This window comes from Quercus suber, unplaced genomic scaffold (assembly GCF_002906115.3).
Source record: "Quercus suber isolate HL8 unplaced genomic scaffold, Cork oak 2.0 scaffold_295, whole genome shotgun sequence".
Taxonomy (NCBI): domain Eukaryota; kingdom Viridiplantae; phylum Streptophyta; class Magnoliopsida; order Fagales; family Fagaceae; genus Quercus; species Quercus suber.
Genome location: NW_027069751.1, coordinates 403,757 through 430,828, shown reverse-complemented (window position 1 = coordinate 430,828; position 27,072 = coordinate 403,757). Strand labels below are relative to the sequence as shown.

Sequence of the window (27,072 nt, the reverse complement as noted above, 5' to 3'; positions counted from 1 at the left end):
TTCCAATTTTTGAGTCACCTTCAAAGTGGCAGGCCAATTTCGTCGCAAAGAGCACTACCCATCTAGCTGCAACCATCTCCAAGCACTCCACACTAAATGCAGAGGCAGAGCCGGGGGGGGGGGGGGACAGTGCCCCCCTGACCCCACCCCAGGTCTCCCCTACCCCACATTTGTTGTTGTAATTTTATTTTTTAAAGTTATATTCCACATACAAAGCTTTGTTCTTATGGGGTTATAAGGACGTGAATGTGATATTGAGGAAATAAATAATTAAGTTTCATAAGACAAATTTTAATGGAAATAAATTGATTTCAATTAGCTTCTTAACTACTAGTATTTCCGTTTAAGAATAATTTAACTCGATGGGTTTTATTCAATATAGTCTATGTCACCATTCACTTTAGTTTTCCTATAAGTTGTTAAAATAGCCACGAGAAGAAATAAACAAGGTAGCACTAGTTCCTAACATGGTCCTAATTGTTATGTGATAGTCTTATCATGTAATAACATTATGGTTTTGAACAATTAATAGCGAAGACAAGTAAATCAATTGAACAACTCATCTGCTTATCTCTCCTCAATGATGATTACTAACGTTTAATCTTTTTACATTCATATGATTTGTTCGAATATCTTATATTTAAATTAATCTTTTAGCTTCATACATTAATACTTGTTTGCAATATACATTTTTAGCCTATTTAAATTATGAAGTAGTTTAAACATTACAATGATTATACTAACTCCTACGCTAGGCTCAAAAAAATTAAATTAAAATCAAGTATGAAAAGAAAAAAATTATAACTTTTACATTATATTTTCTATGTTAATCAAATATTGTTTAATAAATTAATTTTTTTCTTATATTAATAATTTTTATATTAATTTTGTTTTCAATATTATATCTTAATCTTACCCCCCTAAATCAAATTCCTGGCTGCGCCACTGACTAAATAGTTTTTGAATTTTTTCTGCCAAAGCTGCTATAATCTGCCACATAGAGTCTCTAATCACAGCACCAACACCAGCTTCATCATTCTCACTGAACATCGCACAATCAAAGTTTGCTTTAAACTCACCTAGTTCAAGTGGCAACCAGTTTCAACGACGAGGGATTTTTCCACTGCTGTGCACCTCTCGGCCTGCCCTGAATTGCAGCAAATAAGTTTTTGCAGCTTCCCCAGGACTTCCCAACTGTGTAGCCTTCTACACCAACTTGGTTTTATTCCAATGGGTCCAAATGTACCATGCCGTGGTTGCTAACCTAGCTGAATTCCTTGCACTAGGCAATCTTCACTGCTTCACAATCCCACAGTGCATGTTTTACATCCTCACACTACAAATAACTTGAGCTTTCTCAACATATTTTTATCTACGTTACTAAAAAATGTTGATAGAAGCATTAATTTTCACAAACATGTACAAAATCAACTTGTTCTCCCTCTTTGAATTCCCTTTTTTTTCCTTCTCAGTAGCATTTTTCTCCCTCTCTCTCTCTCAGAAAAACCTAAATCTATTTTCTTTGTAGATTGATTTCTTTTGGTTTCGTCTGCTCGAATTGGAAAATTTCAATTTCAAGGCTTCGGTAAGTGATTTTCTATATCTGTTTTAGTTTTGCAATTCTATTTCTGGTTAGATCTCTGAATTCCTTGCGATTTTCTTGCTTTCTCATCTATCTGATTGATTCTTGGGCTTGTGTTCTTGCTTTCTCATCTATTTGATTGATTATTGGATCTCGGTGCTATTGATTTTTTTTTTTCAATTTTAGAATCCCTGTATTTGGACTATTTTGAAAATTAGGGTTTACACATAATCGATCCATGGTTATGGTGATGAGGTAATTAGACTTGTTGAGACTAAGATAAACTTGGTGAAATCACTATTTTAACATTTTTTTTATACTGGTAATATAATAGGCAAAAGTACGCCATTGTTTTTAGCAGATTTGAATCTTCTGAGTAGAACAATGATTAGAATTATGGCAAAAAGGAGGATAATAAAGATGATGGATTTGATGAGTATAAGAATGGAAGTGGAGGGGAAAATGCCATGGTGGTGGCTGTGGCTATGGATTTGGGAATGTAAGTGATGGTGCTTTTGCGTGTGGTTGTTTGCAGTAGTAAGATCAGGTGGGCTTGCTGGTGCAACCGTTTTGTTGACTTCCATGAGCACAAAGAGCAATGCAAGACAGAAAAATGGCAAAGCCTTAGAGAGAGAGAGAGAGAGAGAGAGAAAGATGAGTTTTTTTAAACGGTGGGTTTCAACTTTGTGTTAGATAGATTCATAGATATTTTGATAATAGCTTCTATCCCCAATAAGGGTGGACTAGAAACCGTGCCAATAAAATTGCTGCTTGTCTTTGTTATTATGCTATGATGTGTTCAATTTTTGTTCATCATTGCCGTTTTATTTTATAGGCCTGATAAGATGCTTGATACTCAATTGTTTCTTCTAGTAGTGTACTGCATTTCTTGGAGGGTCAATCTTTATTGCCGAAGGCACTTGCAAAAAGGAGTCTCAACTTTGTGTGGATCTTAATTTGATTTTATTATATTTTTTATCTATTTGGCTGTCGAGTGTCAGCATTAATAGATATCCCAATTTACAGTGTCCATGGGATTTGGTTGAGTTGATAAACACAGAGAAGTTGACTTATGAAAATTCATCCAAATCTAGTGCTAGTACCTTAAAAGAAGGGTCTTGAGAATAGTTGTCTGGATAGGTTTCAATTACGGGGGTTATGCATATGACTAAAACTTACTGCCATTTTGAAATTCTGTCAGTCGCCTAAAACTTACTGCTACTTGAAACCTCTAATAGCTAAAACTTATTATTTAAAGTGCAATAATCGTATGCATAGTGCATTAAATATTTCATTGTGAAGAGTATAGCTGTATTTAAGATTAGCCACTACATGGCTTTCTATAATTTCCAAATTGTAGAAGCCATCATATTTATTTACAATCATTTTAGAGGTCACCAAGTTATGGATTTCTATAAACTCTGGGATTCAGATGTTCACTTCCCACATAAAATCCTTTTCGCCAAACTTAATATATAGAATGGTTTTCTAATGTAAAATAAAGGGCTTTGGAGTAAGATGTCTCCTTTTCTTCATGTCCACGATATGTCTTAGGAAATTTCTTAGCTCAATAGGCTCACGAGAACTTTAGGAGTATCTTAACTGATATCAAGTTGTGTCAGAAGAGCTAAGCTCATATATTACGTGGCTTAATTAAATTCAAATTATTTCCTGTTGTATCCCAGAGCATGTGCTCTAATTTAAAGTATGCTAGACTAGAATTGGTTTGGAATATCTGGATTTTGACAGTTAGTTTCTTATGTTTTATTTGTTTTGTAGATCAATGAGGAGGCTCCTGAAAACAATCTAGCATACGCTACTATCTATATTGGCAACCTTTCCCATGAGGTAATAAGAAATGCATTGAATTTTGGTAATTTCTTAATTCTTGCACATAGCACATTAATGTAGGACAGACTTGTTGTCTTTGTACACTGTTTCCTGACTTATTTGTAATTGCTCCAAATATTGTAGGGCCATTTTTTTTTTTTAACTTAAAGAAAATCCCTAATATACATGCGTGCATGTTTAACCGACCTGAGCTTGCTAAATCTTCAGCTACTAGCTCAAGGCCTCAATCTACAGTTGAAGTGAACAGTGACAAAGGAACCACCGATATACCCGAAGTCATAGTATGTAGTTTCATGTTGAGATATTTTGAGAAATATATACTTATGTTGTTTCACGTTGAGATGTTTTGAAGAAGTTTTGTGTTATGTTGTTTCAAGCATTTTTGTCATGCCATTACTGAAATAGAATTTTTAGAAAGCAAATTGAAATTCCCAAAGTATAACATGTTATGTAGGATGCTCATTATTATTATACTTGCATTTCTTCCACCCCCATTAATTATGCTACTTACTGGGCTTTATCTCATTCCACTCTCCAACAGTTTTACAGATAAATTAGCTACACCTCGGGAATGGAGCTTATCTTATTGGTGGTTATTGGTGTTTTGTGCTGAATTAGGAGACTGACATTATTATTGGTTAGTGATTCGATCTGGTTGTTTTTAAGGAAGTAGTAGTTAATTCTATTAGAAGTTGGGCTCTCTTGAGTTTTGTTAGCCCAAGAATTATGTTGGAGTTACATATTTTTGAGAATAATGGGGTTTTATGTTAAATCGTTTGTTGTTTGGAATATTTGCGTAAATTTTGGAGGCACATGATTTGTAGTTCGTATTGTTTGTATACGTGTTATAGAGTTTTGATTTATATTGTGAAGAGATCAATATGTTTATTTATTTTATCATATGAAAAGAAGAAGAAAAAAAGTCCCTTATAATTTCTCTTGAAGGTTTGGTTTCGCATGCTTTGAACCATTTTGGGTTTGGGGCGTGACAAGTGTGCTCAATCTGTCGTCAAGTTGTGCCGCAGTTTAGTGTCTCTCTCATTTAGGGTTTTTTTTTCTTTTTCTTCTTTTTGGGAATTTGATGGAAGGATCGAAAATTTAAATTCACAAAATAGTTTGGTTTCAAAAATTTTTAAGGGTTGAGCTTTTTTATTTTGGTAAAATTGGTAGATTAGGCTAAATTTTGTAACTTCCCTATTGTTGATTTTGTTATGGAGCTTATTTTTTTGAGTTTGCTATTTTTAAAGAGGGCAAGTATAATTTTATTGAACCAAATTACTGAATTATTACCTACATATATATACTAAAAAAAAAAGAAAAAAAGAAAGAGGGGTGGGGTGGGGGGGCGAGGCACTGCCCCCCAAAGCCAAAGAATGGCTTCTTCCTTGATTCGAGACTTTCAAGGCTAAAATCATTGGTCCAAGTTTGGATTGATGTTGGCAACTCACGACAAAATTGTTGAGTCTGATGTCTATTTGTAAGTCCAAGGCAAAGACAGCTACACCTTCTATACTCCTCCACAATCGATCGATGATTTCAGATTCCGAATATTTTCTATTATATCAGCTGTACTTGTGGTTTTCTAATAAACCTAATATAGAGCCTATATAAAGGCTCATTGAGCACAAAAAATAGGAAGATTGTAGAGGCAAAAACTCTAAACTTTTCCTGGAGAAGATCTTAGCCTCCATCGAGTGACCCATGAGTTCAGCAGAAATATTCTTCAAGTCACTTCTTGTTGGTGATATCAAAAGAAGCCACAGAAAGCCTTTATCCCAGTACTGCTGCTATGGAGAAAATCTTCAAGTAGGTGCCTGGAGTTGTGACTGGGTTCAATAGAGTTCACACACACAATTCTATATGAGGTAGTAAATTAGAATATGATTGTTCTATTTGTAAACTTCAATTTTATATAGTGGATTTGTTTTGCTTTGGGGTTGGTGATTAAGTCCTCACAATTGTTTTTACTTTGGAATAGTTTTTCCATTGGTTTTTCCTGCATCACCATATGTTGTGTTATTTGTTTGGTTGTTTATTATTTTTCATATGGCAGTTGCTTCGTGAGAATTAACCTAAAAATCATTCTGAGTCCATATAACTGATTAATGTAACAAGTGGATTAATACTGATGTATTTTCAACCAAGATTCTAAATTTCCTTACAGTAACCATAACGTACAACATCGATAGAGTTGTTAATATAGTGAGTCCTTAACATTTGTAACCAAAACATACGTCATATCAATGTGCCAAACAGTACGACAATGGCAGACTAAATACACCATAGTTGTATATATTATATAAGAGCAACAACAGAATTTCAAGATAAATACAATACTGGGCTTTTCGAGGAAACCCAACCTCCTTAGACATGATATTTGAATATCTTTATTTGAAGAGTTTCTGCAAATTTTAACAGACTAAACTAACGACCAACTTAACATAAATTAATGTTCTCCATCTCTGCATGCATGTCCAATGCAAGGTCCGTATCAAGACAACATATGCAGAGGAGACTCCTCTTCTTCCCTAACATCAGTGTCGCACCCAGTAAATTTAATCAGAAGGTGAAATGGGTAGCGGAGGATGTAACGAATGATAGGATGGGGTGAGGAACTTGGTAAACAAAGTGGAAAAAATATGATCGAGAGAGTGAAGAGGAAAAATGAGCCAATGCTCAAAACTAGATAGGCAAGCCAATTGAGGTCTCTCAATACTAGGTAATTACCTGCCATGAATGCTAAGGAGACCATTGTTATAGCTAGTCCCAAAAGTGGCACACTGAACTTATAGGCAACAATGAACAGGTTCAAATCATCTAAATAGGCCCAAATGAGAGTAACAACAGCAGTAATGGCACTATACATAGCAATGGAGTTGCTAATTACAAATACGTGGAACATGGGCTTTTCTAGGAATTGTGCCATGCCTCCAGACTCCTTGTAGCCACCTGGCATAGTGAAAGCCGCAGCAAAAGTTACAGTGGCCACAAGGGTTGCGACCAATAAGAGAGTCCCAGTCCTGTCCTTGTATTTGTCTGTGCTTAGAGTCATCCCAAACTTTGAACATTGCTGGTTCTCACCACTAACGCGTCGAGGAGGAGCTCGAGGGCCACTAACATATCTCAAGGCTTCCCATGTCAATCGCTGCATGGTAAATGAGAGAAATTTTGATTAAGATGATCATAGAAAAAAAAAATTGTAATATAACTGTAGAATTTCAAAATATTAATTTAACAAAAAATTATTACGATATATATATATATAACAAAGGTACATTTGGTTTAATTCAAGTGGTGAGGTCATATATAACTATGATATATATATTGTTTGGAAAAAATTTTCTACTACAAAAGGGGGGTTTAAATCAATTGATAGAGGATTTTCAATTGTGTCAAGCTTTCAATGTTCACATACCTCTCGAAATGAGGGATTCTCCCCACTGTAGTTCAATGCAATGTCAAGCGCTCTCTCGCCTTTATTATTCAAAGCCTTTAAATCGACTCTTTTGTCCCATGTCAACATGCTAACAACCATAGGATGCCTTCTCATGGCGGCCAAATGTAAAGGGGTGTTTCCATTTTGGTCTTTATTATTGATAAGCATTTCAACTTTAAGATCATGCCTTTTTAGCATATAAGCTAACATTTTGGCTTTCCCATACATAGCAGCCACGTGCAAAATGTTTTGACCCGCGTCAGTGAGTAACTCAATCATATCTGGATAATCTTGAAGAAACTTTTCAACTACCTTAATATGACCTTTCCAGGTTGCCATATGAATGGGATAATAGCGCGTATGATCCCCATATACACAAGGTATTGTAGGTTTTTTTAGTATGCTTTCAACACCTCTAAGATAACCTATCGATGCTGCATAGGTAAGAGGAGTCATCCCTTTATCGTCTTTCATTGTGAGGATATCATTTGGCAGGCTTTCCAAAACAGTATCTAAGATAGCTGGAACACAAACAAAAACAATTGAAATTCGATATAATCAGTCAACAATGAGCTAGGAAGATGAGACAATTGTACTCCCCTGAATATATATTTCCATGATAAATTGGTTAATTTTTTTATTCAATTCCCACTTTCTACCAGGCCTCGTGGTCACTTAAGTTTTTTCTTCAAGTTTTTATTTTTATTTTTTAGAATGTCAACATATTAATCTTAATCTAAGAAAAAAAAAAAAAAAACTGATCAAAATAATGAATAATAAGAAACAGGGGCTGTAGTGTGTGTACATATATATAATTTAGCAATAATCCCAAAACCATACACCCACATTAATCGATACTAAAATGTTTTATTTCCTTAGCCAAATCAAAACCGTCTTCAGTATGATTTAGATTCCGTTGGCTGGTAACTTGAAAGCCCTTGTGCCCATTACCCAATATTGTAACTTTAACCCCAGTTCCTACACTAGTCAATGGATTTTTGTTTCTCCTCTTTAACTCCCTCGTTATTCTTTCATAAATAGTTTAATGGGTGAAACGGCCTACCAAAATGGGTCGATGATTTTCTTTTTCACCATTCTCAAATATACTCAATGTTTTGAAAAACACTTCGAACTCATTTTGGTTTGTCTATTAGAACAGAATGTTTTTTTATTAGTCTATTTCAATGTACTATTTCGAGGTTGCAGCTATTTTATATATATATATATATATATATATATATTATTCATATAAAAAAAAACTCCTAAAATAAATTATTAAGGATTTCTAAGTTATAAGTACATATTTCTTTAAGCCCAAATATCAGTTCAATAATAATAATAATAATAATAACTATCGGTTCAACTATTTGGAGAATACGATAAGAGTAATGATAATAAATAAATAAAAGACAAACCTAGACCTTAATGTGAGTAAGGGTCCGTTTGATGCGCTTTTCAAACATGTTTGCATTTTTCTTTTTTTCTTTTTTCTCTTTTTCTTTTTTTTTTTTTTTCTTTTTTACTTTTCAGCTTTCCCAGCCAGCTTTTTGTACTGTTTATTACTGTCGTAGCTACTATTCATTAAACAATAGCAGCAACATTTGACTTTTTCACACAAATTTTACTATTTACAGACCCACAAATTTCATTTTTCAACAACTTTTTCATTAAAAATTAGTCCCACAATACTATTTATACATTTAAAAATTATTTTGCTATAATGTTTTCAATTTTCAGCTGTAAACGGCAGCGATGGTGAAACATTAAAAGAGTTGTAAATGGCCGAAAGCTTTCCTTTTTATTGTGAGTTGCGTGAGGCTCACAAAAACAAAAAAAGCAAGGACAAAATTTAAATTTTAAAACACAAGCGGACAAAACAAAAGAGCGGCGAAGGAAGGAGAATTACGTGGGGCTCACAAAAACAAAACAAAGAAAAAAATTTATAAGTTAAAATACAAGTGTCGGACAGAGCATTCAAGGAAGAGTACAATACAACACAGTGACAAACAAAAAATAGGAAAATTTTGGGTACTAATACGAAAAAATGTTGTTCTCCCCACTCTAATTCATAGTGATCTCCACCATGAATTTGTTGTATATGTAGGTATGTACAAGGATAAGTTGTAATAATGATATTTGAGTTTAGTGAATATAATTTCACAAAGTGAAAATTCAATTTCTGGAATTTTCTAAGTAAAAATTCAAAAATCTAAATTTTTTGAAATTCTCTTCAAAATTTTCTTGTGACTGTTCAGAAAAGTTGAAAACGTTTCAATCTTATGAAAAAATAACTAACTCTCCATATATGCATTTTCATGAAACATAACCCTATGGGTATAAATAGAAACTTATGTTCACTTGAAAAATAACTAACTCTCAATAAGTATCTTTTGATGAAACATAACCCTATAGGTATAAATAAAGACTTATGTTTACAAGGTGAAAAAAATCTTATGGTCATTCTCCAGAATTGCTATTCATAGAACTCAATATCTTGATTGTATCCTAGAGACAAATTTGCTATAACCCTTTAGCAACAAAAGTATAGGAGGCAAATATTATCTAAGAAAAACGATATAGTTCCTCCAAGTTATATATTTTCTGTTTATCTTTTATATTAATCTTGTTCTTCCATTATTACTCTGTGTAATATCTCTAACAAAATTTAATGAGTAAACATTTCATTATGAATGTAAGAGGAAAGAGCACCGTTCTCTATACTCCAAGAGTACCTAAGAATTACTCTAAATAATAAAGAAGACGCACTGGACTGAAACCGGAAGGAGGAGGTATGATTCTTTTTTTTTTAGTCAAAATCTGTTCCCAGCTAAAATTTTCCAAAATTGGCTAGAATTGTATTTGAAGTGGTAGGGGTGGTATTTACTGTACCAGATTGCATGTTGGTACAAGATATTCTAACTATTCTAGCTGGAACATAACAAAATTAGTAACATTGAATATACTAACTAAAACAACATTCCTTCATGGTTTGGAGGAAGAGATTTCTAGGGCCCACAGCGCCGGGAGGGGTGGGGGGGGGGGGGGTGGGGGTGGGGGTGGTGGTATTCTCAAGGCCCATAGAGAGGCAATGACTCAACAATAATTCTAATACCTCAACATGTCACTTTCATATGAAGAAAACTTTTTCTCCACCCCTTACAGCTAACCACATAACAGAGTTGTGACAAAGTTTGTGTAATAAGTTATGGTCCTATAATTTTTTACGACTTACAAGTAAGAGCGAGATCCCACCCTTGGTTGCTCGCTGCTGAGTTGAGTTTTCCTCTCCAGGAAAACCCCACCGGAGCGTAGTACTGTCGTCCCTTCCCCGAAAGGTGGTTGTGTCCCTTGTAATAACTCTGTTATTGCAAGGCTAGTGGGTTTGTTTCCTTTGGGGTCTGGGAAACACTAAGTAAGTATTCAGTTTTTTTTTAGTTTTTTGGCATGGAAGATCTAACAAAGCACTGGAATTCTATGTCTCTTTCGGAAGTAGAAGGACCTGGTCTACGTTTAAGGAGCGCCCAAGCCATTACTGAACATGGCATCGTCGCAAGGTTTCTAACCAAGCGTCCTTTAAATATAGAAGCCATAGCCAACACCTTCGCCCCTCTCTGGAGATCCAAGTCGGGCTTCAAGGTCAAGAACATTGGCGACCATATTGTCCTTTTTTCTTTTGAGAATAAGTCAGATGTGGAACGTATTCTCTCCGCGGAGCCTTGGAGCTTCGACAAGCATATTATGGTTCTCTCCCGATACGATAAGGATATCATCGTAAAAGCTTCTGATTTAACAAAGGTCCCATTTTGGATCCAAATTTTTGACATTCCGCTGCACTTCAGACACAGAGAGATTGCAGAACAGATTTGTGAACCTTTAGGAACGATTCTCCCTCCTAACGAATCGACGAAGCTCGACGGAGGGAGCTTCATACGAGTCCAATTGTTGCTGGATATCTCTCAGCCTCTTTGTAGAGGTAGACTCATAACCTTGGAAGATGGCAAGACTCACTGGGTTTCCTTCAAATACGAAAGACTTCCCAATCTCTGTTATTGGTGTGGATGTCTCTCACATGATGACAGAGATTGTGAGACCTGGTTTGAAAGCGAGGGAAGCCTTAACTCCGATGACCAGCAATTCGGATCCTGGCTCCGTGCTACCCCTTTTAACACCTCAAGGAAGAAAGTGGTCTCAGTCCCGGGTTTTTTTGCAAAGAACATGCCGGCCAGCCCAGCCACTCCTAAAGCGGTCCCACCTCCTATCACGCCAGTAACAACACAACAGGCCACCTCGGAACCCAGTCCACCTTCCCCGAGAGCATTAAATGTGAGCCCCGGGAAACCGGGGTGCGAATCTGTCAGCGTATCGATCCCCACTCACCAAGGTACTATGGGAAAGTCCAAGGAGGATTCAGCGCCGATTTCCTCGAAACTAGATGACTTTGAGAAGACATTACAAGACTTAGACAGAGATATTCACGGTTTTGAAAAGGTGGCAGAAGACCACTTGGTAGCAAATGATTCTACAACCTTTTTGCACCAAGGCCAATCGGCCCAGTCAGCCCTTTTCTTAGGCCCAACTATGGGGCCCCCCCTTGTTCAACTCAACAAGCCCATTCCACTTAATGACCAGTCAAACATGGATTTGGACCACAGTAACGTTAAGTCCCAAGCCGAAGGTAAATGGCTTAGAATTCAAAGGCCTACCTACTCCAAAGAAATAAATAACTCAGAAGCTATCTTAGGGAAACGACCCCCACTCATTCCTCTTGAATCATCCACACCAACAAAACGCAAAGCCCGTGCCTGCGCTACTTAAAAGGAAAATGACCCACCATCGGCGGAGGCTGTCATCCAGCCCCGCCGGGGAAGATGAGTTGGTTGTGCTGGAACGTGCGTGGGCTTGGGAACCTACACACACTCCGAGAGCTCGAGGTAGTAACTCGGGCACAAGATCCCGCTGCCATGTTCCTAGCCGAAACGTGGGCAGAAGATGCTAGGCTCCGACGACTTTGTGCTGAACTGAGGTTTGATCACTGCTGGGTTGGCCCAAGTGCGGGGAAAACGGGTTGCTTAGTCCTGTTGTGGAAGAAATCGATTCACGTGGATGTTGTTTCATCATCTCCGAATCACATCGACGCTTTAATTGGTGCTGTCCTTGATGAACAGTGGAGGTTCACGAGAGTTTATGGCTTTGCTGATTCGACTAGGAAACACGAAACCTGGTCCCTTCTCCGCAGCCCTCATCGTCAGTTCTCTCTTCCTTGGATGTGCGCCGGTGATTTCAACGAGCTCCTTTGGTCGCACGAAAAACTCGGCCTGGGTCCTAGACAAGATTGTAAGATGAAAGATTTTCGTGATGTCTTAGATGAATGCGGATTCATGGACCTTGGTTATGTTAGGGATAAATTCACTTGGCAAGGTAAGAGAGCTGGTGGCTTGGTTTTGGAAAGACTTGACAGGGCGGTTGCTTCCAATGGATGGTTTTCTCGCTTTCCGGGCTCCAAGGTCCAACACCTACGCACCCACTCCTTTGATCACAAGGCTATTCTAATCAAACCGGATGGTATAACTCCGCGCCCAAATAGGCCCTTCAAATTCGAGCAAATGTTGCTTAGGGAGGGTGGTTGCAGTGAGACGGTGATTAAGGCTTGGGGGTCATCATCCCAGGATGCAAATATGCGTCAGGTTGCTAGTAAAATTCAAGCTTGTGGGGATAAGCTTACAACATGGAGCCAGCAATCTTTTGGCAGCATTAAACGTCTAGTTGAAAAGAAAAGTAAGCTTCTCTCAAAAGCTGAAATTGATGCTGCTAATGGAAAACTCGACTATGAGTTGGTCAAAGTACTAAAAGCAGAAGTTAACGATCTCCTGGATAAGGAAAGCCAAATGTGGCAACAGCGCTCGAGGTCCCTCTTCCTTAAATGTGGGGACCGAAACACTGGCTATTTTCACAGCAGGGCTTCCCATAGATTTCGAAAGAACAGAATTACAGGTTTGAGAGATCCTTCTAATCTTTGGTGCACGGAGGATAATGTGATTAGAAATATTGCGTGTGAATACTTCCAAGGCCTGTTTACCTCTTCCCAACCTTCGAATTTTACCGAAATTTTGGGGGCGGTCAAACCTTCAGTCACAAAGGATATGAACGCCCAGATTCTTAAACCTTTTCATAGGGAGGAAGTGGAGGAGGCTGTCAAACAAATGAAATCTATCTCTGCCCCGAGCCCCGATGGTATGCCTCCCTTATTCTATCAATCTTTTTGGTCTTTAATTGGCGTGGATATTTGCTCTGCTGTGCTTGATTGCCAGAATAATTGCAAAATTCCTCTAGAAATTAATTGTACCAATATCACCTTGATTCCTAAGGTTAAATCCCCTGAGCTTATCACAGATTTTAGGCCGATCAGCCTCTGTAATGTTGTGTATAAAATTGTCTCAAAAGTCCTTGCCAATAGACTTAGAGATATTCTCCCCGATGTTATATCTGAGAACTAGAGCGCCTTTCAGGCAGGAAGGGTTATCACTGACAATATCATGATGGCCTTTGAAACGCTCCATTACATGAAACATCATCAGCATGGCAAGTCTAGTTTCATGGCCTTGAAACTAGACATGAGCAAGGCTTATGACCGGGTGGAATGGGCTTATCTAGAAGCGATTATGGAGAGAATGGGTTTTGATGCTCGATGGATTAATCTTATCATGGAATGCATCACAACTGTCAGCTATTCTATCCTCATCAATGGCGAACCCTCTCCGATCATCCACCTATCTAGAGGCCTTCGCCAAGGTGACCCACTGTCTCCTTATTTATTCCTTATATGCTCTGAGGGTCTCCACAGCCTGCTACAACAGGCAGCTGAGGCTAGGCAAATCAGGGGAGTGTCAATATGCAAAAAAGGCCCTCAGTTAACCCACCTATTTTTTGCTGACGATAGCGTCGTGTTTTGTAGAGCTTCTCTTGATGAATGCCAAAAAATCCAAGGATTGTTGGAGTGCTATGAAAAGGCCTCGGGCCAGCAGCTGAATCGCAACAAAACTGGCCTTTTTTTCAGCAAATCTACACCTTCACTTATCACTAATCAGATCAAGGCTGCCTTAGGTGTCCAAGAGATAAAACAGTATGAAAAGTATCTTGGTCTTCCTTCCCTAGTAGGCAGGAATAAGAAAGCAAGTTTACTCTACATCAAAGAAAGGGTCGAGGCTAAGCTCCAAGGGTGGAAAGAACAGCTTCTTTCCCAAGCTGGTCGTGAAATTCTCCTCAAAGCCGTAATTCAGGCAATACCCACTTTCGCCATGAGTTGTTTCAAACTCCCGGCCTCTCTTTGCAATGATATAGAGATCTTGATTAGGAAATTTTGGTGGGGTCAGAGAGGCAACCAAAGGAAAATTCATTGGACCAAGTGGAGCTCTCTTTGTCACCCAAAAAGCCTAGGTGGTATAGGCTTTAAAGAACTTCAGAAGTTTAATGACGCCATGCTAGCAAAGCAAATTTGGCGACTGCTGGACAACAAGACCTCTCTTTTCCACAGATTTTTTAAAGCTAAATTCTTTCCTAACGGATCCATTCTTGATGCCAAAGAAGGCAATGGTTCTTTTGCCTGGAAGAGCATATTAAAAGGTAGAGAGGTGATCAAGAAAGGTGTGCAATGGAGAGTGGGTAATGGGTCCTTGATTAGGATCTACCATGAAAACTGGCTCCCTGATCCTTATAGTAGAAGTGTGGTGTCCCCAAGGGAATTCCTTGGCGATGATGCTCGGGTCTCCGTCCTTATTGATAGTGATCATCGGTGCTGGTTGCAAGATGCAATAGACAACATATTCTTGCCCCACGAAGCTGCTTTGATCCAATCAATTCCACTCAGCATTAGAAGTTGTGAGGATCAGTTTTTCTGGTCGCATACCCCGGATGGCTTGTACTCTGTCAGTTCGGGGTACAGACTACTCTTAGAAAATGAAGGGAAAGAGGAGGCTTCAACATCGGATTTGACAGCTACCAGGAGATTGTGGATGGGTGTTTGGAGCTTGCGTGTCCCCAGTAGGGTCAAGACAGTATTATGGAGGGCTGGTTCGGACTCGCTGCCTTCAAAAGCAAATTTAAAAAAAAGGAAAATTGTGTCCGATGACCTCTGTCCTGGCTGCTCGCTTGAATGTGAGTCCACGATGCATGCTCTTTGGTCTTGCAGTGCTTTTACCCCGGTTTGGGCTACCAAGTTTGCATGGCTTGTGGAGAAAACCAATAACTGTTTGTCGCTGATGGATGTCATCCAATGCTGCCAGGAAAATAGTGATTGCCTTGATCTTTTTGCCATGATCATTTCTCAGTTGTGGTCCCGCAGGAATAAGCTACAGGTAGGTGAACACGTGGCTCCTTTGGCGAAAATAAATGCCTTGGCTGCTGACAGCTTGTTGGAGTTTCAGTGTGCCCAGTCTCCTCCCCAGCCATCAGTAAAGAAGGTAATATCTTCCAGGTGGTCTCTTCCTCCAATGGGCTAGGCAAAAATCAACTTCAATGGGGCAACTTTCAAAGACAAGAATTTAGCTGGTTTGGGTGGTGTGATTCGTAACGACAGGGGTCTTGTCATGGCTGCCTTTACACAAATTATTCCACTGCCTACATCTGTAGAAACGATGGAAGTGTTGGCAGCTCGCAGTGCTCTTGGTTTGGCGCTTGAACTTAGTCTGAATCAGGTGCAACTTGAAGGGGATTCGGAAATAATTTTCAAGGCTCTCTCTAAAGGTGGTATGGACTCTTCAAGCTACGGGCATATCATCAAGGACATCAACCACCTTTCTTCGGCCTTTCAATGCTTAACCTTCAGTCATACACATAGGATAGGAAACAAAGTAGCACACTGTTTAGCAAGATCAGCTTGTAAATTTTCCCCTTTCCAGGTTTGGATGGAGGAAATTCCCCTTGAGTTTGAGTCTGTGTACTTTGCTGATATTCCTTAATGATATGTCTCTTCCCCCCTCTTCCTGGGGTGGTTTCTCAAAAAAAAAAGATCTATGTAACGTATGCATGAAAGTATCATATGGAAAAAATAATAATAATAAAGGAGATTGAGAATCAATATAACATAACTGGGTAATAATAAAGGAGATGGAGAATCAATATAACATAACTGGGTTGAATCCCTCAGGCTTAAGCATTTAAGGTCTCTTTCACAATTAGAGCAGGGATAATGAGGATCAGGGATCCCACACAAGGGTGCATCGCCCAAGGTAAGCCCAATAAAAACCCACACAAATGATCTAAGAAAAAATAATATAACTTAATAACCTAGTCAATGTTCACTTTTATGTGACTATGTATTGAAACACATTGAAGGGAAAATAAAAAAAAGACGTGTAGTGATACATCTTGAAATTGAAAATTACGTATTTTCCTAGTGGTATAGGAACCACAAATAGTAGTGTGTAAAGTGGGTTAAAAAACGTAAGGAAAAAATTAATGTAAGCTAAGGGCATTGATTTAAGAAATATTTTTAGAATCTTGCTATGGGAAAATAAAAAATCAACTAGTTTTTTCATAATTTTTATATCTTCCATGAAAGTAATAACAATTGTTTAAAAAAAAAATAGCCCATTAACTAATGCTTGAGGACACCCATTAAAAAAATGAGTAATAAGACACCTGAAATTGATAATTACGGATTTTCCTCAAGGTAAAAGAAAAGGAAGTATGTGTATTGACATAACCCCAAAATTGATAATTACCTGTTTTCCCATTTGTATAGGAACCATAAATATTCAAACCCAGATGACCTGATCAATGTCTACTTGTATGAGACACAACGAAGGGAAAGGAAAACAGAAGTGTAATGACTATTGAGATACCCTGAAATTGAAAATTACCTTCTTTTCTCGCAGTGAAGGAACCATAAATGGCAGCGCGAGCAATTGATTTGTTGGTGGTTGTCATGAGATAATTAAATGCAGCGTGAGCAATTGATATGCCTTTTGGCAGAAAATTGGTTTTTCTCATGTGCTTCGTGAGCTCTTCATCTCCTCCTTCTGTCGCCAAATAGAGAGGAGTCTTGCGTTCCCTATTTGGATAAAAGGACACCTCTGGACATTTATCAACCAAGAACAAGGCCACCTTATTGTACTTGGCTTTCAAAGCGAAATTACGACCCACTTGGAATTTTTTTATCAAGGCTAGGTGCAAAGGAGTATTCTCCTCCATATTTTTCTCCATTAGTGGTACACAATTACAGTGATCTTGCAAATGCTCGTCAGACCACTTGACTAAAAGTTCCACTACTTGCATATTCCCAGCACTTGCAGCTACATGAAGAGGAAGGTCACCATTGGAGTTCTTTTCCGTGACAAATTTTTGGCATAGTTGGATTTCTAGGATTTCTTGTACAAATTTATTATTGTTTGAGCTTGCAGCAGCAAGATGAAGGATTGTATTTAATTCGGGGGTTTTGTCCGAGAGAGCAGGATGTTCCGTATCTTCAGCTCGAATTCTAATGAAATCAATATTCTTACTCTTCACAGCCTCATACAATAGAGGATCCATACTAGTAACTTTGTCTTTTGACTTCTGGGGACCTCTCTCCAGCTCAGGTTTGTTTGAGTTGACAGCTATCCTCATTTCAGCGTCACGACTCATTACGCCTTTATCACCCTTGTCCCCCTTCAATCCGTATTTTTGTTTCTTCATCTTAGATTCGCAATCTGGTTTCATTTCAGCGTGAGATTTTTTTGTAAAATTATTGTAAAAATACATAATATTACTCTATTATTGTTAAATTCAAATTTAGATAAAACATGTTAGTTTAAAAATAATTAGGCATATAATTTTTTTTACAAATAAAAAATATATTTTGGGCACACCCTGAAATGCTTATGGTGGGGCCGCTGATTGCAAGACCATCTGGCAACCATTAAAACCAAGCAACAATTTATTAATTCATTTTTTTTAGTCTTTTTGTAGATTTAGATTTTATTATATGAAATTTTTTATTGTGTTTCTATCGAAATTACATGTAAATTAAATGAAAGGTAAAATTCTTCCTGTGATCAAGAGATCGAAATTTCATTGCATTGCACATACCATTCATTCAGCTAACAAAATAAGATAACCTAATCATAAAGTTTACCCAGTATATAATTAATATAAGACATTGAAATTGAAAAAGATTTAGTGTTTGGCTAAGTGAAGTAGGAAATTATGTTCGTTTTGCGAATTAAAAACCAAAAATATCAGCGTGCCCAGCCGTTTGATAAGAAATTTTTAATATCTTATTTAAGAGCTGACGAATAAGTAAAAAATATTGTAAAAATATATATTATAATATTTAATACTGAAAATTATTATTTAAATATCAGTACCAAACAAGTCTTATATCCGGGTGGTGACTTACCAGATCCAGACTCGAATTCCATTAGCTCCCCATCTTCAGCTTTGCGACCTATCTCAATTAAAAACTTGGCCACATCAGCGTACTCGTCTTCCAACCAACGACTATCTTTTTTATTCAAGGCCAGTTGCAGAGGAGTTATCCCCTCTTTATTTTTCTCCTTTAGTAGTTTACAAGCCACGTCGACATTGGAGTCGACCAACAGTTGAACTATAGACAGATCCCCAGCATTCGCAGCTACATGAAGAGGAAGGTCGCCACTGGAGTTCTTTGCCGTTAAAAGTTCTTGGCACTGGTCAGACGACTCGAGCAACAGTTGAACCACACGCAGATACCCAGCATTCACAGCTAATTGAAGAGGAAGGTCGCCACTGGAGTTCTTTGCCGTTAAAAGTTCTTGGCGCTGGTCAGACGACTGGAGCAACAGTCTAACCATACGCAGATGCCCAGCATTCACAGCTACATGAAGAGGATGGTCGCCACTGGAGTTCTTTGCCGTTAAAAGTTCTTGGCGCTGGTCAGACGACTGGAGCAACAGTTGAACCATAGGCAGATGCCAAGCATTCACAGCTACATGAAGAGGAAGGTCGCCCCTGGAGTTCTTTGCCGTTAAAAGTTCTTGGCGCTGGTCAGACGACTCGAGCAACAGTTGAACCATACGCAGATACCCAGCTTTCACAGCTACATGAAGAGGAAGGTCGCCACTGGAGTTCTTTGCCGTTAAAATTTCTTGGCGCTGGTCAGACGACTGGAGCAACAGTTGAACTATAGGCAGATGCTGAGCATTCACAGCTACATGAAGAGGAAGGTCGCCACTGGAGTTCTTTGCCGTTAAAAGTTCTTGGCACTGTTGTATCGAGAGGATCGCTTCTACAATCTGATCATGGCCTAAGCTTGCTGCAACATGAAGAAGTGTGTTTGAGTCGAAGAATCTTTCAAGGAGAAGAGAACACTCTGTATCTCGCAACTTTTCTAGGATGAAAGCAAAGTCCTTGTATCTTTCAGGATTTTCCTCCATTGGCACTGAGGACACTGCTCACAAGTCACAACCACAATCCAAAACCCAAACCTAAAGAACACTGCTCACAAGTCACAACCACAATCCAAAACTAGTGAAATCAAATAACACCAAAAATACCACATACCCAAATCTGAGATTGAAACCAAATCGCACCAAAACACTACAAACTCAAATCTAAGACCGAAAGAAGAGATGAGATTCAGATCTGAGATGAAAGAGAGAGAAAGATGAGACCCAGATCTAAGATTGAAAGAAAGAGAGAAAGAAAAGAATTAATCACCAAACGGCACTACCACCACTCCTCCCAGTTCCGAACCGCACTGCATGCATCACAATATCAGTACATCGACCATCAAATCGCACAAGATCAAAGCAGATTAGAGGCGGCTTTACAAAGAAGCAAGTCTAGGGCCAGTAATTTGAGAGAAGCAGGGCTACGGCAGCAGGAGGACAGAGGCAGGAGCAAGGGATTTGAGAGAGAGAGAGATGAAACTTGAAAAAGAGAGAGCGTGCAGGATAGAGAGGCAAATCATGTATATAAGAAGAGTTGGGGTTAAAAGTTGTAATTGCCTCAAGTGTAGTCAAACTGCAGAAATTTTTTTAAATTAAAATTATTTTTAAAATTAAATGTACAATAGAAGAGGAAAGGCATAAGTTTGAGTTTAAGGTAAATTCTATTAATTAAAAAATTGCAGTAATTTTTTTAGATAGAAACATAACAATTTTTTTTTTTTCTCTTTTTACACGTGTATATATATAGTTTATCTTTTATGGAATAACTTTGTAACTATCCTAAAGGGCCTAAACTACATTAAAAGAAACCCCTAAAAAAAACTACATTAATTTTTTTTTTCTAAATTAGACATACAATATGAGACGAAAGGCATAAGTTTGAGTTTAAGTTAAACTCTATCAACTAAAAAATTGTAGTCATTTTTTTAGATAGAAACAACACAACCTAATTATTCTTATCAACTTTCTCAAAAAAAAAAAAAAAAGTTATTCTTTTCAACTTTTTCTCTATTGTTTTATTAATTTTTTAGATAAATAAAAAAGCTTAATTGTGGATATGAAATTTTTTTAGAGATAATGAAGTGACACTACTACCACAAATATAATTTTATCAAGAAAAAAAATGTAATTACATAAATATTGTTTTATATGTAATAGGTTTTCTTTTATCCTTATCTTCTCCTTCTATAATATATCTTATTCTTAGTGGAATAAAACTCACACCAAATTGTGAATCCTCGAATCCCTAAGGAAACGTCTCTTCCTCTAGCTACATAGGTATGTATTTCTTTTCTTTTCTTTTCCATTTTTTTCCACAAAGTTGCATTCTAATTCATTAGTAAGGAGCAATAAATTCGCTGATAATAATAAATAGAGCCTTTAGATAAATCTATAAATGTTATTTTCTACGAGTGTATGTTTTTGGTACATGTATGCATATATATTGCGTCTTATATTGTTTATAGGACCTTTTGCTTTTTATACTTTGTGTTGTCTTACTCTTATTATGAGCTAGAAGCCTAGAACTTGCATTTTATGAATTTGGAAGGACAAATTTTTAAACTCTTTTAAGAAAGTAGATTCATATGTTGGGGCAAATATTTTCAAACATGTGAGACATGTGATGGGGCTAATATTTTCGAAAAGATTATCTGATGAGGCAAATATTTTCAAACATGTGAGACATGTGAATGTGTGGTAAGGCCGGCTGAACGCAATTGATGATTGCATAAGGCCCTAAATAAAAGAAGATGTCCATTTAGAAAAAAAAAAAATATATATATATATATATGTGTGTGTGTGTGTGTGTGTAAAAAAAAAAAAAAAAAAAAAAAAAAAAAAAAAAAAAAAAAAAAACCTCAACGTAATTCTTTTCCTCAATAAAAAAATTTTAAAAAAATAAAAATAAAATAAAACCTTAAACTTAACGTAATTCCTCTTCGTTAAGGGAAGGACAGACGAGTAATATTTTAGAAATGAAGTCAAATTTCGGCATTGAAGCATATCAAGACCAATCAAAACTAAAGCGTTCAGCCAAAAAATTAAAAAGACCAATCAAAAGCAGTGTTTGGTCAAATTAGCGCATAAACTTAAAAGTATTACAAACACTACAATTGGGTAGAACAGTCCTTTTCTTTACTTTAATTTTTTCTCGCTAGACGATGTTACAATTTTTTATTTGAAGAAAATGTTCCTCTCCAAACTAACCATTCAAACTTCTTTTATATCCTTTTATTAGATACTAGCCTCTAAGCGTGCATGTTGCATGTACTCAAAAGTTCTTTTATATTTCTTTTTTAATATGTATATATATAATTTTCATGTATACTAATTTGTGGTTATTATATTATCTCACGTCACACCTCGCTCATGTGTGATGTGAGAATTAAAAAAAATAAAATAAAAGAAGATAAATGTGATGTTTTTTTTCAAACAAATAAAAATAAATAAATTTTAAAGATAAACAATAACTATAATTTTCCTTTTAAATGTATATCTGAAAGTGGTATACTAGAGTCTGCAATAATAATAAAAGTGATTTTTTTTTTTTTTTGTTTGAGTTTAATAACAAAAGTGATATATAAAATATTGGGATAAGGATAAGTGTAGGGACTAGATTTGAGACACTTCTTCAGGTTGAGAGAGTGGACCCAAGCCCAGGTTGCCCTTCAATGAATTTATAGAGAGTGGGCTCAAGAACTAGGCCCTAGTAAAGGGTACAACTGCCCTGCATGGTTGCATGTGGATTTATCAACTTAAACATAGATTGGGATGCACAATGACGCTCCTCAGACTGGTCTTCCGAGGCTTGATGTTTTTATTACTTCTTTTAAGATCGATTACAAAGGTTGAGAGCATACAAGTCGCTGCAGTACTCCTTCATGCAAATTTTTCGTCTCTCTTTCAAGAGAGACTCCTTACGTTATATACCTCTCTAAACTGATCCTAACCCTCCATTTGTCGATCAATCAGGTCACCACTTGAGAGCCTGTCCCATCAGCCACATCCCCATTCCTCCAGTGGGTTGCAGCACCCAAGGCAGCACTATTTAGGAGTCCTGTCCTCATTAATGCGGTCAGGACGTTAGCTGAGGGCATTCAATGCAGAGGTGACAGCTCGCCTAAGGCTTGCTCCTTCGCCGTGCTCCCGTCGCCGACGCGTGGCACTAGACCCTCTCCTCCTCGGATATTCAAGAGGACCCCTCTTTGGTGGGGTGGTGCTCGTGTTCTTCCGAGGTCTCGGATGCCCGAGGACGGAGCCATCCTCGGATATGTTCCTCGGGGGCCAGTCCTCGCGCTTTCATCCTCGGACCCTTCATGCATCCTCGGCGCGGGCCTCTGGGCCTGGCTTGGAGTGGGCCAAGGCTGCCTGATTTTCTGGCCCCACAATAGCCCCTCAAAATCTTGCTGCACGCATCCTCGGGCGGGGAAAAGGATTTTGACATCCTCAGGCCTGCTCCGTGCCCAGTCGAGCCTTACTCCCCGTCAGCACTGGGGTCTATTCATCTGCCCAAGGCGTGTTGCTAACGTTTCGGAGTGCGTAACATGCCCATCATTAAATTCAGGTGGCTCTGTGCTCCCCACGTCTAACGAGGCGTTACCAATCCAACGGTGGGAGTTTGTCTCGCATTTATGGTCGGGAAAACCCGCATGACTCTTCGATTTGGGGTATAAATACCCATTCCAACTGCTTCTTCCTGTTTCTTATTTGCAATCAAGAATTCTCGCGCGTCCTTCCTAAGTTCAGCCACACTCTCACTTACATCTCCAGTACAAAAAGCCTGTCCGAGGAGCTCCTCCTCTTTCCAGTAAGTCGCTTTATCCCTCTCTGAGCTCTCTTCTTCTTTACCCCTTCTTCTCTTTCACCTGTTCTTTCTTAGTTCCTTTAGGCGTCAATTGGGATGGGTAGGTTTAAGAAATACGTCTACACCGAGGAGGCGATGGAGAAATTCATCGCCGACTATAAGATTCCCAGCAATGTAGGTCTGAGATACTGTGAGGATGGGAATTGGCTCTTGCAAAGACAGGAGGGCGAAGTGGTAATTCCCATTGTCGCCTTCCTCGAAGGGGGGATGAGGATCCCCATGGGGCCGGTGATGAGGGACTACCTCACGCACTTCCAGTTGGCCCCCACTCAGTGTGCAATAAACGTCTTTAGGATTTTGGGCTGTGTGGACGCCCTAAACGAGAAGATGAGGCTAAGGTTGACCCACCATGACGTGAACTGATGCTACAACCTTCAGTTCCTAAAGGGCAAGTCTTATTACCTGAAGACGAGGGATGACAGGGTACGGCTCATCCAGTGCCTCCCTGAGTCCAGTAAGGGGTTGAACGAGGATTTCCTCATCGTGTCCGGGGAGTGGCACGATGGCCTTCACTGCCCAACAACAAAGGAAATACCAGGTGGGGCAGTGGGAGTAGGAGGGGTTTCAAGTTCCCTTGTCTTTTTCCTTCTCTTTTTTTTTTTGCTAATGTGGTGGTGTTTTCTCCTTGCAGACCCACACGCTTTTGAGCGCCACTTCTACCTGGTCAACCAAGAGGATTTGCAGAAGGTGTTGAGGGCATCAGTTTTTATAAACGAGGATGACAATCAAGTTAGAGCCGCCCACAAAATCTTGGGGTATACTCCTATCCAGAAATCATTCCCGATTCTGAAGCACGTGATCCGAGCCAACAACCTTCGGCTTCAGAGAATTTATGTGACCGAGGACGGATTTCTGTTCCCCGAAGAGCCCTCCGATCCAAAAGTTGTTACCCTAGCCGTCCCCTCTTCTTCCCAAGTATTCGCCGAGGCTGCCGAGGGGGATCCAGAGAGGGAAGAGGACGCGTTTGACGTTTTCGCCCAGCTTGATCAGTCCGAGGACCCTCCCGGGGACTTGGGCGATCCTTGTTTGACCGAAGCAGACCTCCTTGCTTCAGAAGCCCCTCCTCTACTAACAATGGGTTACAAGAGGAAGCCCCCCACCAGCTTGTTGGACCTGATCGAAGGCCAACCGAGGAAGTCCCAGCAGAAGTTTTCCCCTCCTCCTCTGAAAACTAGGTCGACTTCCGCCCAGCAGAAGCTTCCCCCTCCTCCTCCTCCTTCCCACAGACGGCACCAATTGTAGGGACTCAGTTTAGAAAGGTTCCCTAACAATACATTTCTAGAGAGTGGGGCGAAGGTTTAGGCTCTAACAGACTAACAACGGAACACAAGCCACCTTTCATCATTGAAAGGGAGTGAACCCAATTTACAACTAAGGGTAGCTCCTCGGCACTTGTCCGAGGAGGTTCCTCCCCCTTGACTGCTTTGCTCGCCCTTCTTATATAGTTCTCCTCCTCCTCTCCTATTCTTCCTTCTGTTGATCATCCATTTGCCTTCCCTCTAACCGTCCGTCCCATCAGAGGCCTTATCAGTACTCGAGTGGTTCACCATGATTAATGTTACCCTGTCAAGGGGTTACATCCCCATTAATGCGGCCAGGGGGGTTAGATGAGCGCATTTAGTGTGGATGTGACAACCTGTTCTAGGCCTGTCCCCCACCTGAAATTAGCCTCGGTACGCCGAGAACAGGGATGTCCTCGGCGGGGTCCAAAAAAGTATAGGTCTTCATACACCAGCCTCGGACGATCATCCCTCCTCGGCATGGGCCTTGGGCCAAATGCAAGATGGGCCCAGGCTACCAGGCCTACGGGCCCCACAATAAGTAATTCTTTTTTAAATTAGTAGATTTTTTTTTTTTTAATCTAGAGGTATTTTATTTTGGATGAAAAAGGAAAACAAATTGCTAAATTTTAAGGGAGGGGGAGGGGTGGGGGGGTGAGGATCAACGTGAAGGATCACGTGAAGATGTTTTATTTGGATGAAAAAAGAATAAAGAAGGCTAAATTTTAGGAGAGGATCCGGCCTTCGGACAGGAATTTCATCTTCTGTTGCAAGGAAGAGGTGATGCCTCCTAAGGTGTGGAGCCAAGACCTTCCTACAATGACAGTGTAGGGGGAGTACGTGTTCACCACTATAAAGTCCACCTCCACTACTTCTGGCCGGTCTGGATTGGCAGCCTGATCACGCCCTCCGGGTGACTAGCTTCCCATCGAAGCTCATCAAGGGGGAGCTATAGGGCGACAAGTCCTCGGGCTTTAGCCCCAGCCCCTTATAGAGGTCGGGGTACATGACCTCCGCCACGCTGCCACCATCCACCATCACCCTTTTGACGTCATAGTCCCTAGTCCTGAGGGTGATCACCAAAGCGTCGTCATGGGGTTGGATGGTCCTGTCCTTGTCCTCCTCAGAAAAAGTCAGGGTCGGGTGACAGCCTCTTCTGGCCCTCTTTGGCTCTGAATGGGACTCCCCGGCGGCCACTTGGGCCACGGACAGCACTCGCGAAGGGCACATGCCTATTCTTTCTAGCGCAGCCAAGATCACATTAATCGTTCCAGCGAGCTGCCTCATGGTAGTGTCCCTCCGTGGCTCCTGGTAAGTCTGGCCCTGCTGACTGCTGGAATGGTGCAGGAGATGCTTCAACCTCCCCTCCCGGACTAACTAGTCCAGATAGTTCCAAAAATTCCTACAGTCCTCCGTAGCGTACCTGTGGTCCAGGTGATATTGGCAGTAGCGGTCCTGATTACGCTTCTTAGGATCACCCGACATCTTATTCGGCCACTTGAAGTACGGTTTGTTCTTGATCTTTTCCAGCACCCTGTGCACCGGTTCTCGGAACACAGCACCGACAGCCTGGGCATTCGTCGCCCAGATTGCCCCATGAAATCTCTCCTCGAACGAGCGTTGTTATATCAGTCCGACCTGGAATCCCTCCTCTCCTGAGGGATAGCTTTCTCCTTCCCTTACCTTGTAGCAAGTCCTCCTCCACTCATTTGTATTTGTCGATCCGATCCATTAACTACAGCACGCTGGTGGCGGGCTTACCAGTTAAGGACTTCCTCAGGCCATGCCCCATCGGGAGCCCATTCTTGAATGTGTTGATGGCAACGTCATCGTACTTGCCGTCCAGCTCGTTGTAGATCTCCCAATACTTGTCCGAGTAAGCCTTGAGGGTCTCGTCGTCGTGCATGGTCAGGGACAGCAATGCGCTCATGGGCCGAGGAGGTCTGCTGTTCATGACAAAATGGGAACCAAAGGCCTGGGTCAGCTGTCTGTACGAGTTTACGGAGTTTGTCCTCAAGCCGTTGAACCACCTCATTGCCACAGGTCCCAAGCTGAACGGGAAGACTTTGCACATCAGCACCTCGTTCTTAGAGTGAACGGTCATCCTCTGGTTAAACTGGCTCACGTGCTCCACGGGGTCCGTTTTGCCATTGTAAACGGTGAAGGTTGGCTGCTGGAACCTCCAAGGGAGCACCGCCTCTTCTATGCGACGCGTAAAGGGCGACCTGGAGAGCCGGTCCAGCGCCCTGCTCATGGCGTCACTTCCTAAGCCCTAGGGGTTGGGCTACCACAGCTACGCCTCTGATAGCGCTCGTTCTTGTGGGAGAAAGTTTCGCTCGGGGTGTTATCGATCTTTGCCTGTAGTCGCCATCATTTTCGTCGTCAGAGGGTAGGTCAGGGATTGGGTCGGATCGCCGTCGCTGTGCATGGCGCAACTTTCTCTTCAGATCATCTGTCTTTTGCTGCATGGCCACCTTATCGTCCTGTCTCTGGGAGGCGTGACTCTTATCCTCTTTCGACCGTGTGGAAAAGGTGAAAAGGTAAGAAAGGAAAAGATAATAAAGAAAATACAAAAAAGAAACAAGATGGTGTAGATATAAGTTACTAGGAACATATATTACTACATAGCCACTACTTGCTCCTTGTTAGCGTTG

The 27,072-nt window shown here is 39.9% G+C and overlaps 3 protein-coding genes and 1 long non-coding RNA gene across 11 annotated transcripts; 1 reads left to right on the top strand and 3 right to left on the bottom strand.

The window, feature by feature from the left end:
- The first annotated feature begins 954 nt into the window (after positions 1 to 954).
- Positions 955 to 4,678, top strand: LOC136071228 (uncharacterized). 2 transcript variants are annotated; one of them, XR_010632524.1, is made up of 5 exons: positions 955 to 1,419; positions 1,529 to 1,585; positions 3,362 to 3,430; positions 3,641 to 3,714; positions 3,975 to 4,678. It is a non-coding gene; the product is annotated as an uncharacterized LOC136071228 (long non-coding RNA). The 2 variants fall into 2 exon arrangements; XR_010632523.1 differs by having other exon boundaries at positions 955 to 1,585.
- Positions 4,679 to 5,697: 1,019 nt separating this feature from the next.
- LOC111986235 (protein ACCELERATED CELL DEATH 6) lies at positions 5,698 to 19,789 on the bottom strand. Of its 7 annotated transcripts, none has more exons than XM_065782277.1 (6): positions 19,386 to 19,789; positions 18,244 to 19,319; positions 16,727 to 17,554; positions 16,589 to 16,636; positions 6,849 to 7,390; positions 5,698 to 6,578 (listed from the first exon to the last, which is right to left on the bottom strand). In XM_065782277.1, the coding sequence occupies exons 2-6, from the start codon at positions 19,256 to 19,258 to the stop codon at positions 5,925 to 5,927; spliced, it is 3,087 nt and encodes a 1,028-aa protein (XP_065638349.1). In that variant the 5' UTR covers positions 19,259 to 19,319; positions 19,386 to 19,789; the 3' UTR covers positions 5,698 to 5,924. The 7 variants fall into 7 exon arrangements, with proteins under 7 accessions (XP_065638349.1, XP_023873638.2, XP_065638347.1 ...); XM_024017870.2 differs by having other exon boundaries at positions 18,244 to 19,309; XM_065782275.1 differs by having other exon boundaries at positions 18,244 to 19,466; positions 19,542 to 19,789.
- A 5,529-nt stretch (positions 19,790 to 25,318) lies between these two features.
- Positions 25,319 to 25,705, bottom strand: LOC136071222 (uncharacterized). Its single transcript, XM_065782261.1, has one exon. The coding sequence runs from the start codon at positions 25,703 to 25,705 to the stop codon at positions 25,319 to 25,321; it is 387 nt and encodes a 128-aa protein (XP_065638333.1).
- Positions 25,706 to 26,153: 448 nt separating this feature from the next.
- LOC136071221 (uncharacterized) lies at positions 26,154 to 26,672 on the bottom strand. Its single transcript, XM_065782260.1, has one exon. The coding sequence runs from the start codon at positions 26,670 to 26,672 to the stop codon at positions 26,154 to 26,156; it is 519 nt and encodes a 172-aa protein (XP_065638332.1).
- Between the last annotated feature and the right edge of the window lie 400 nt (positions 26,673 to 27,072).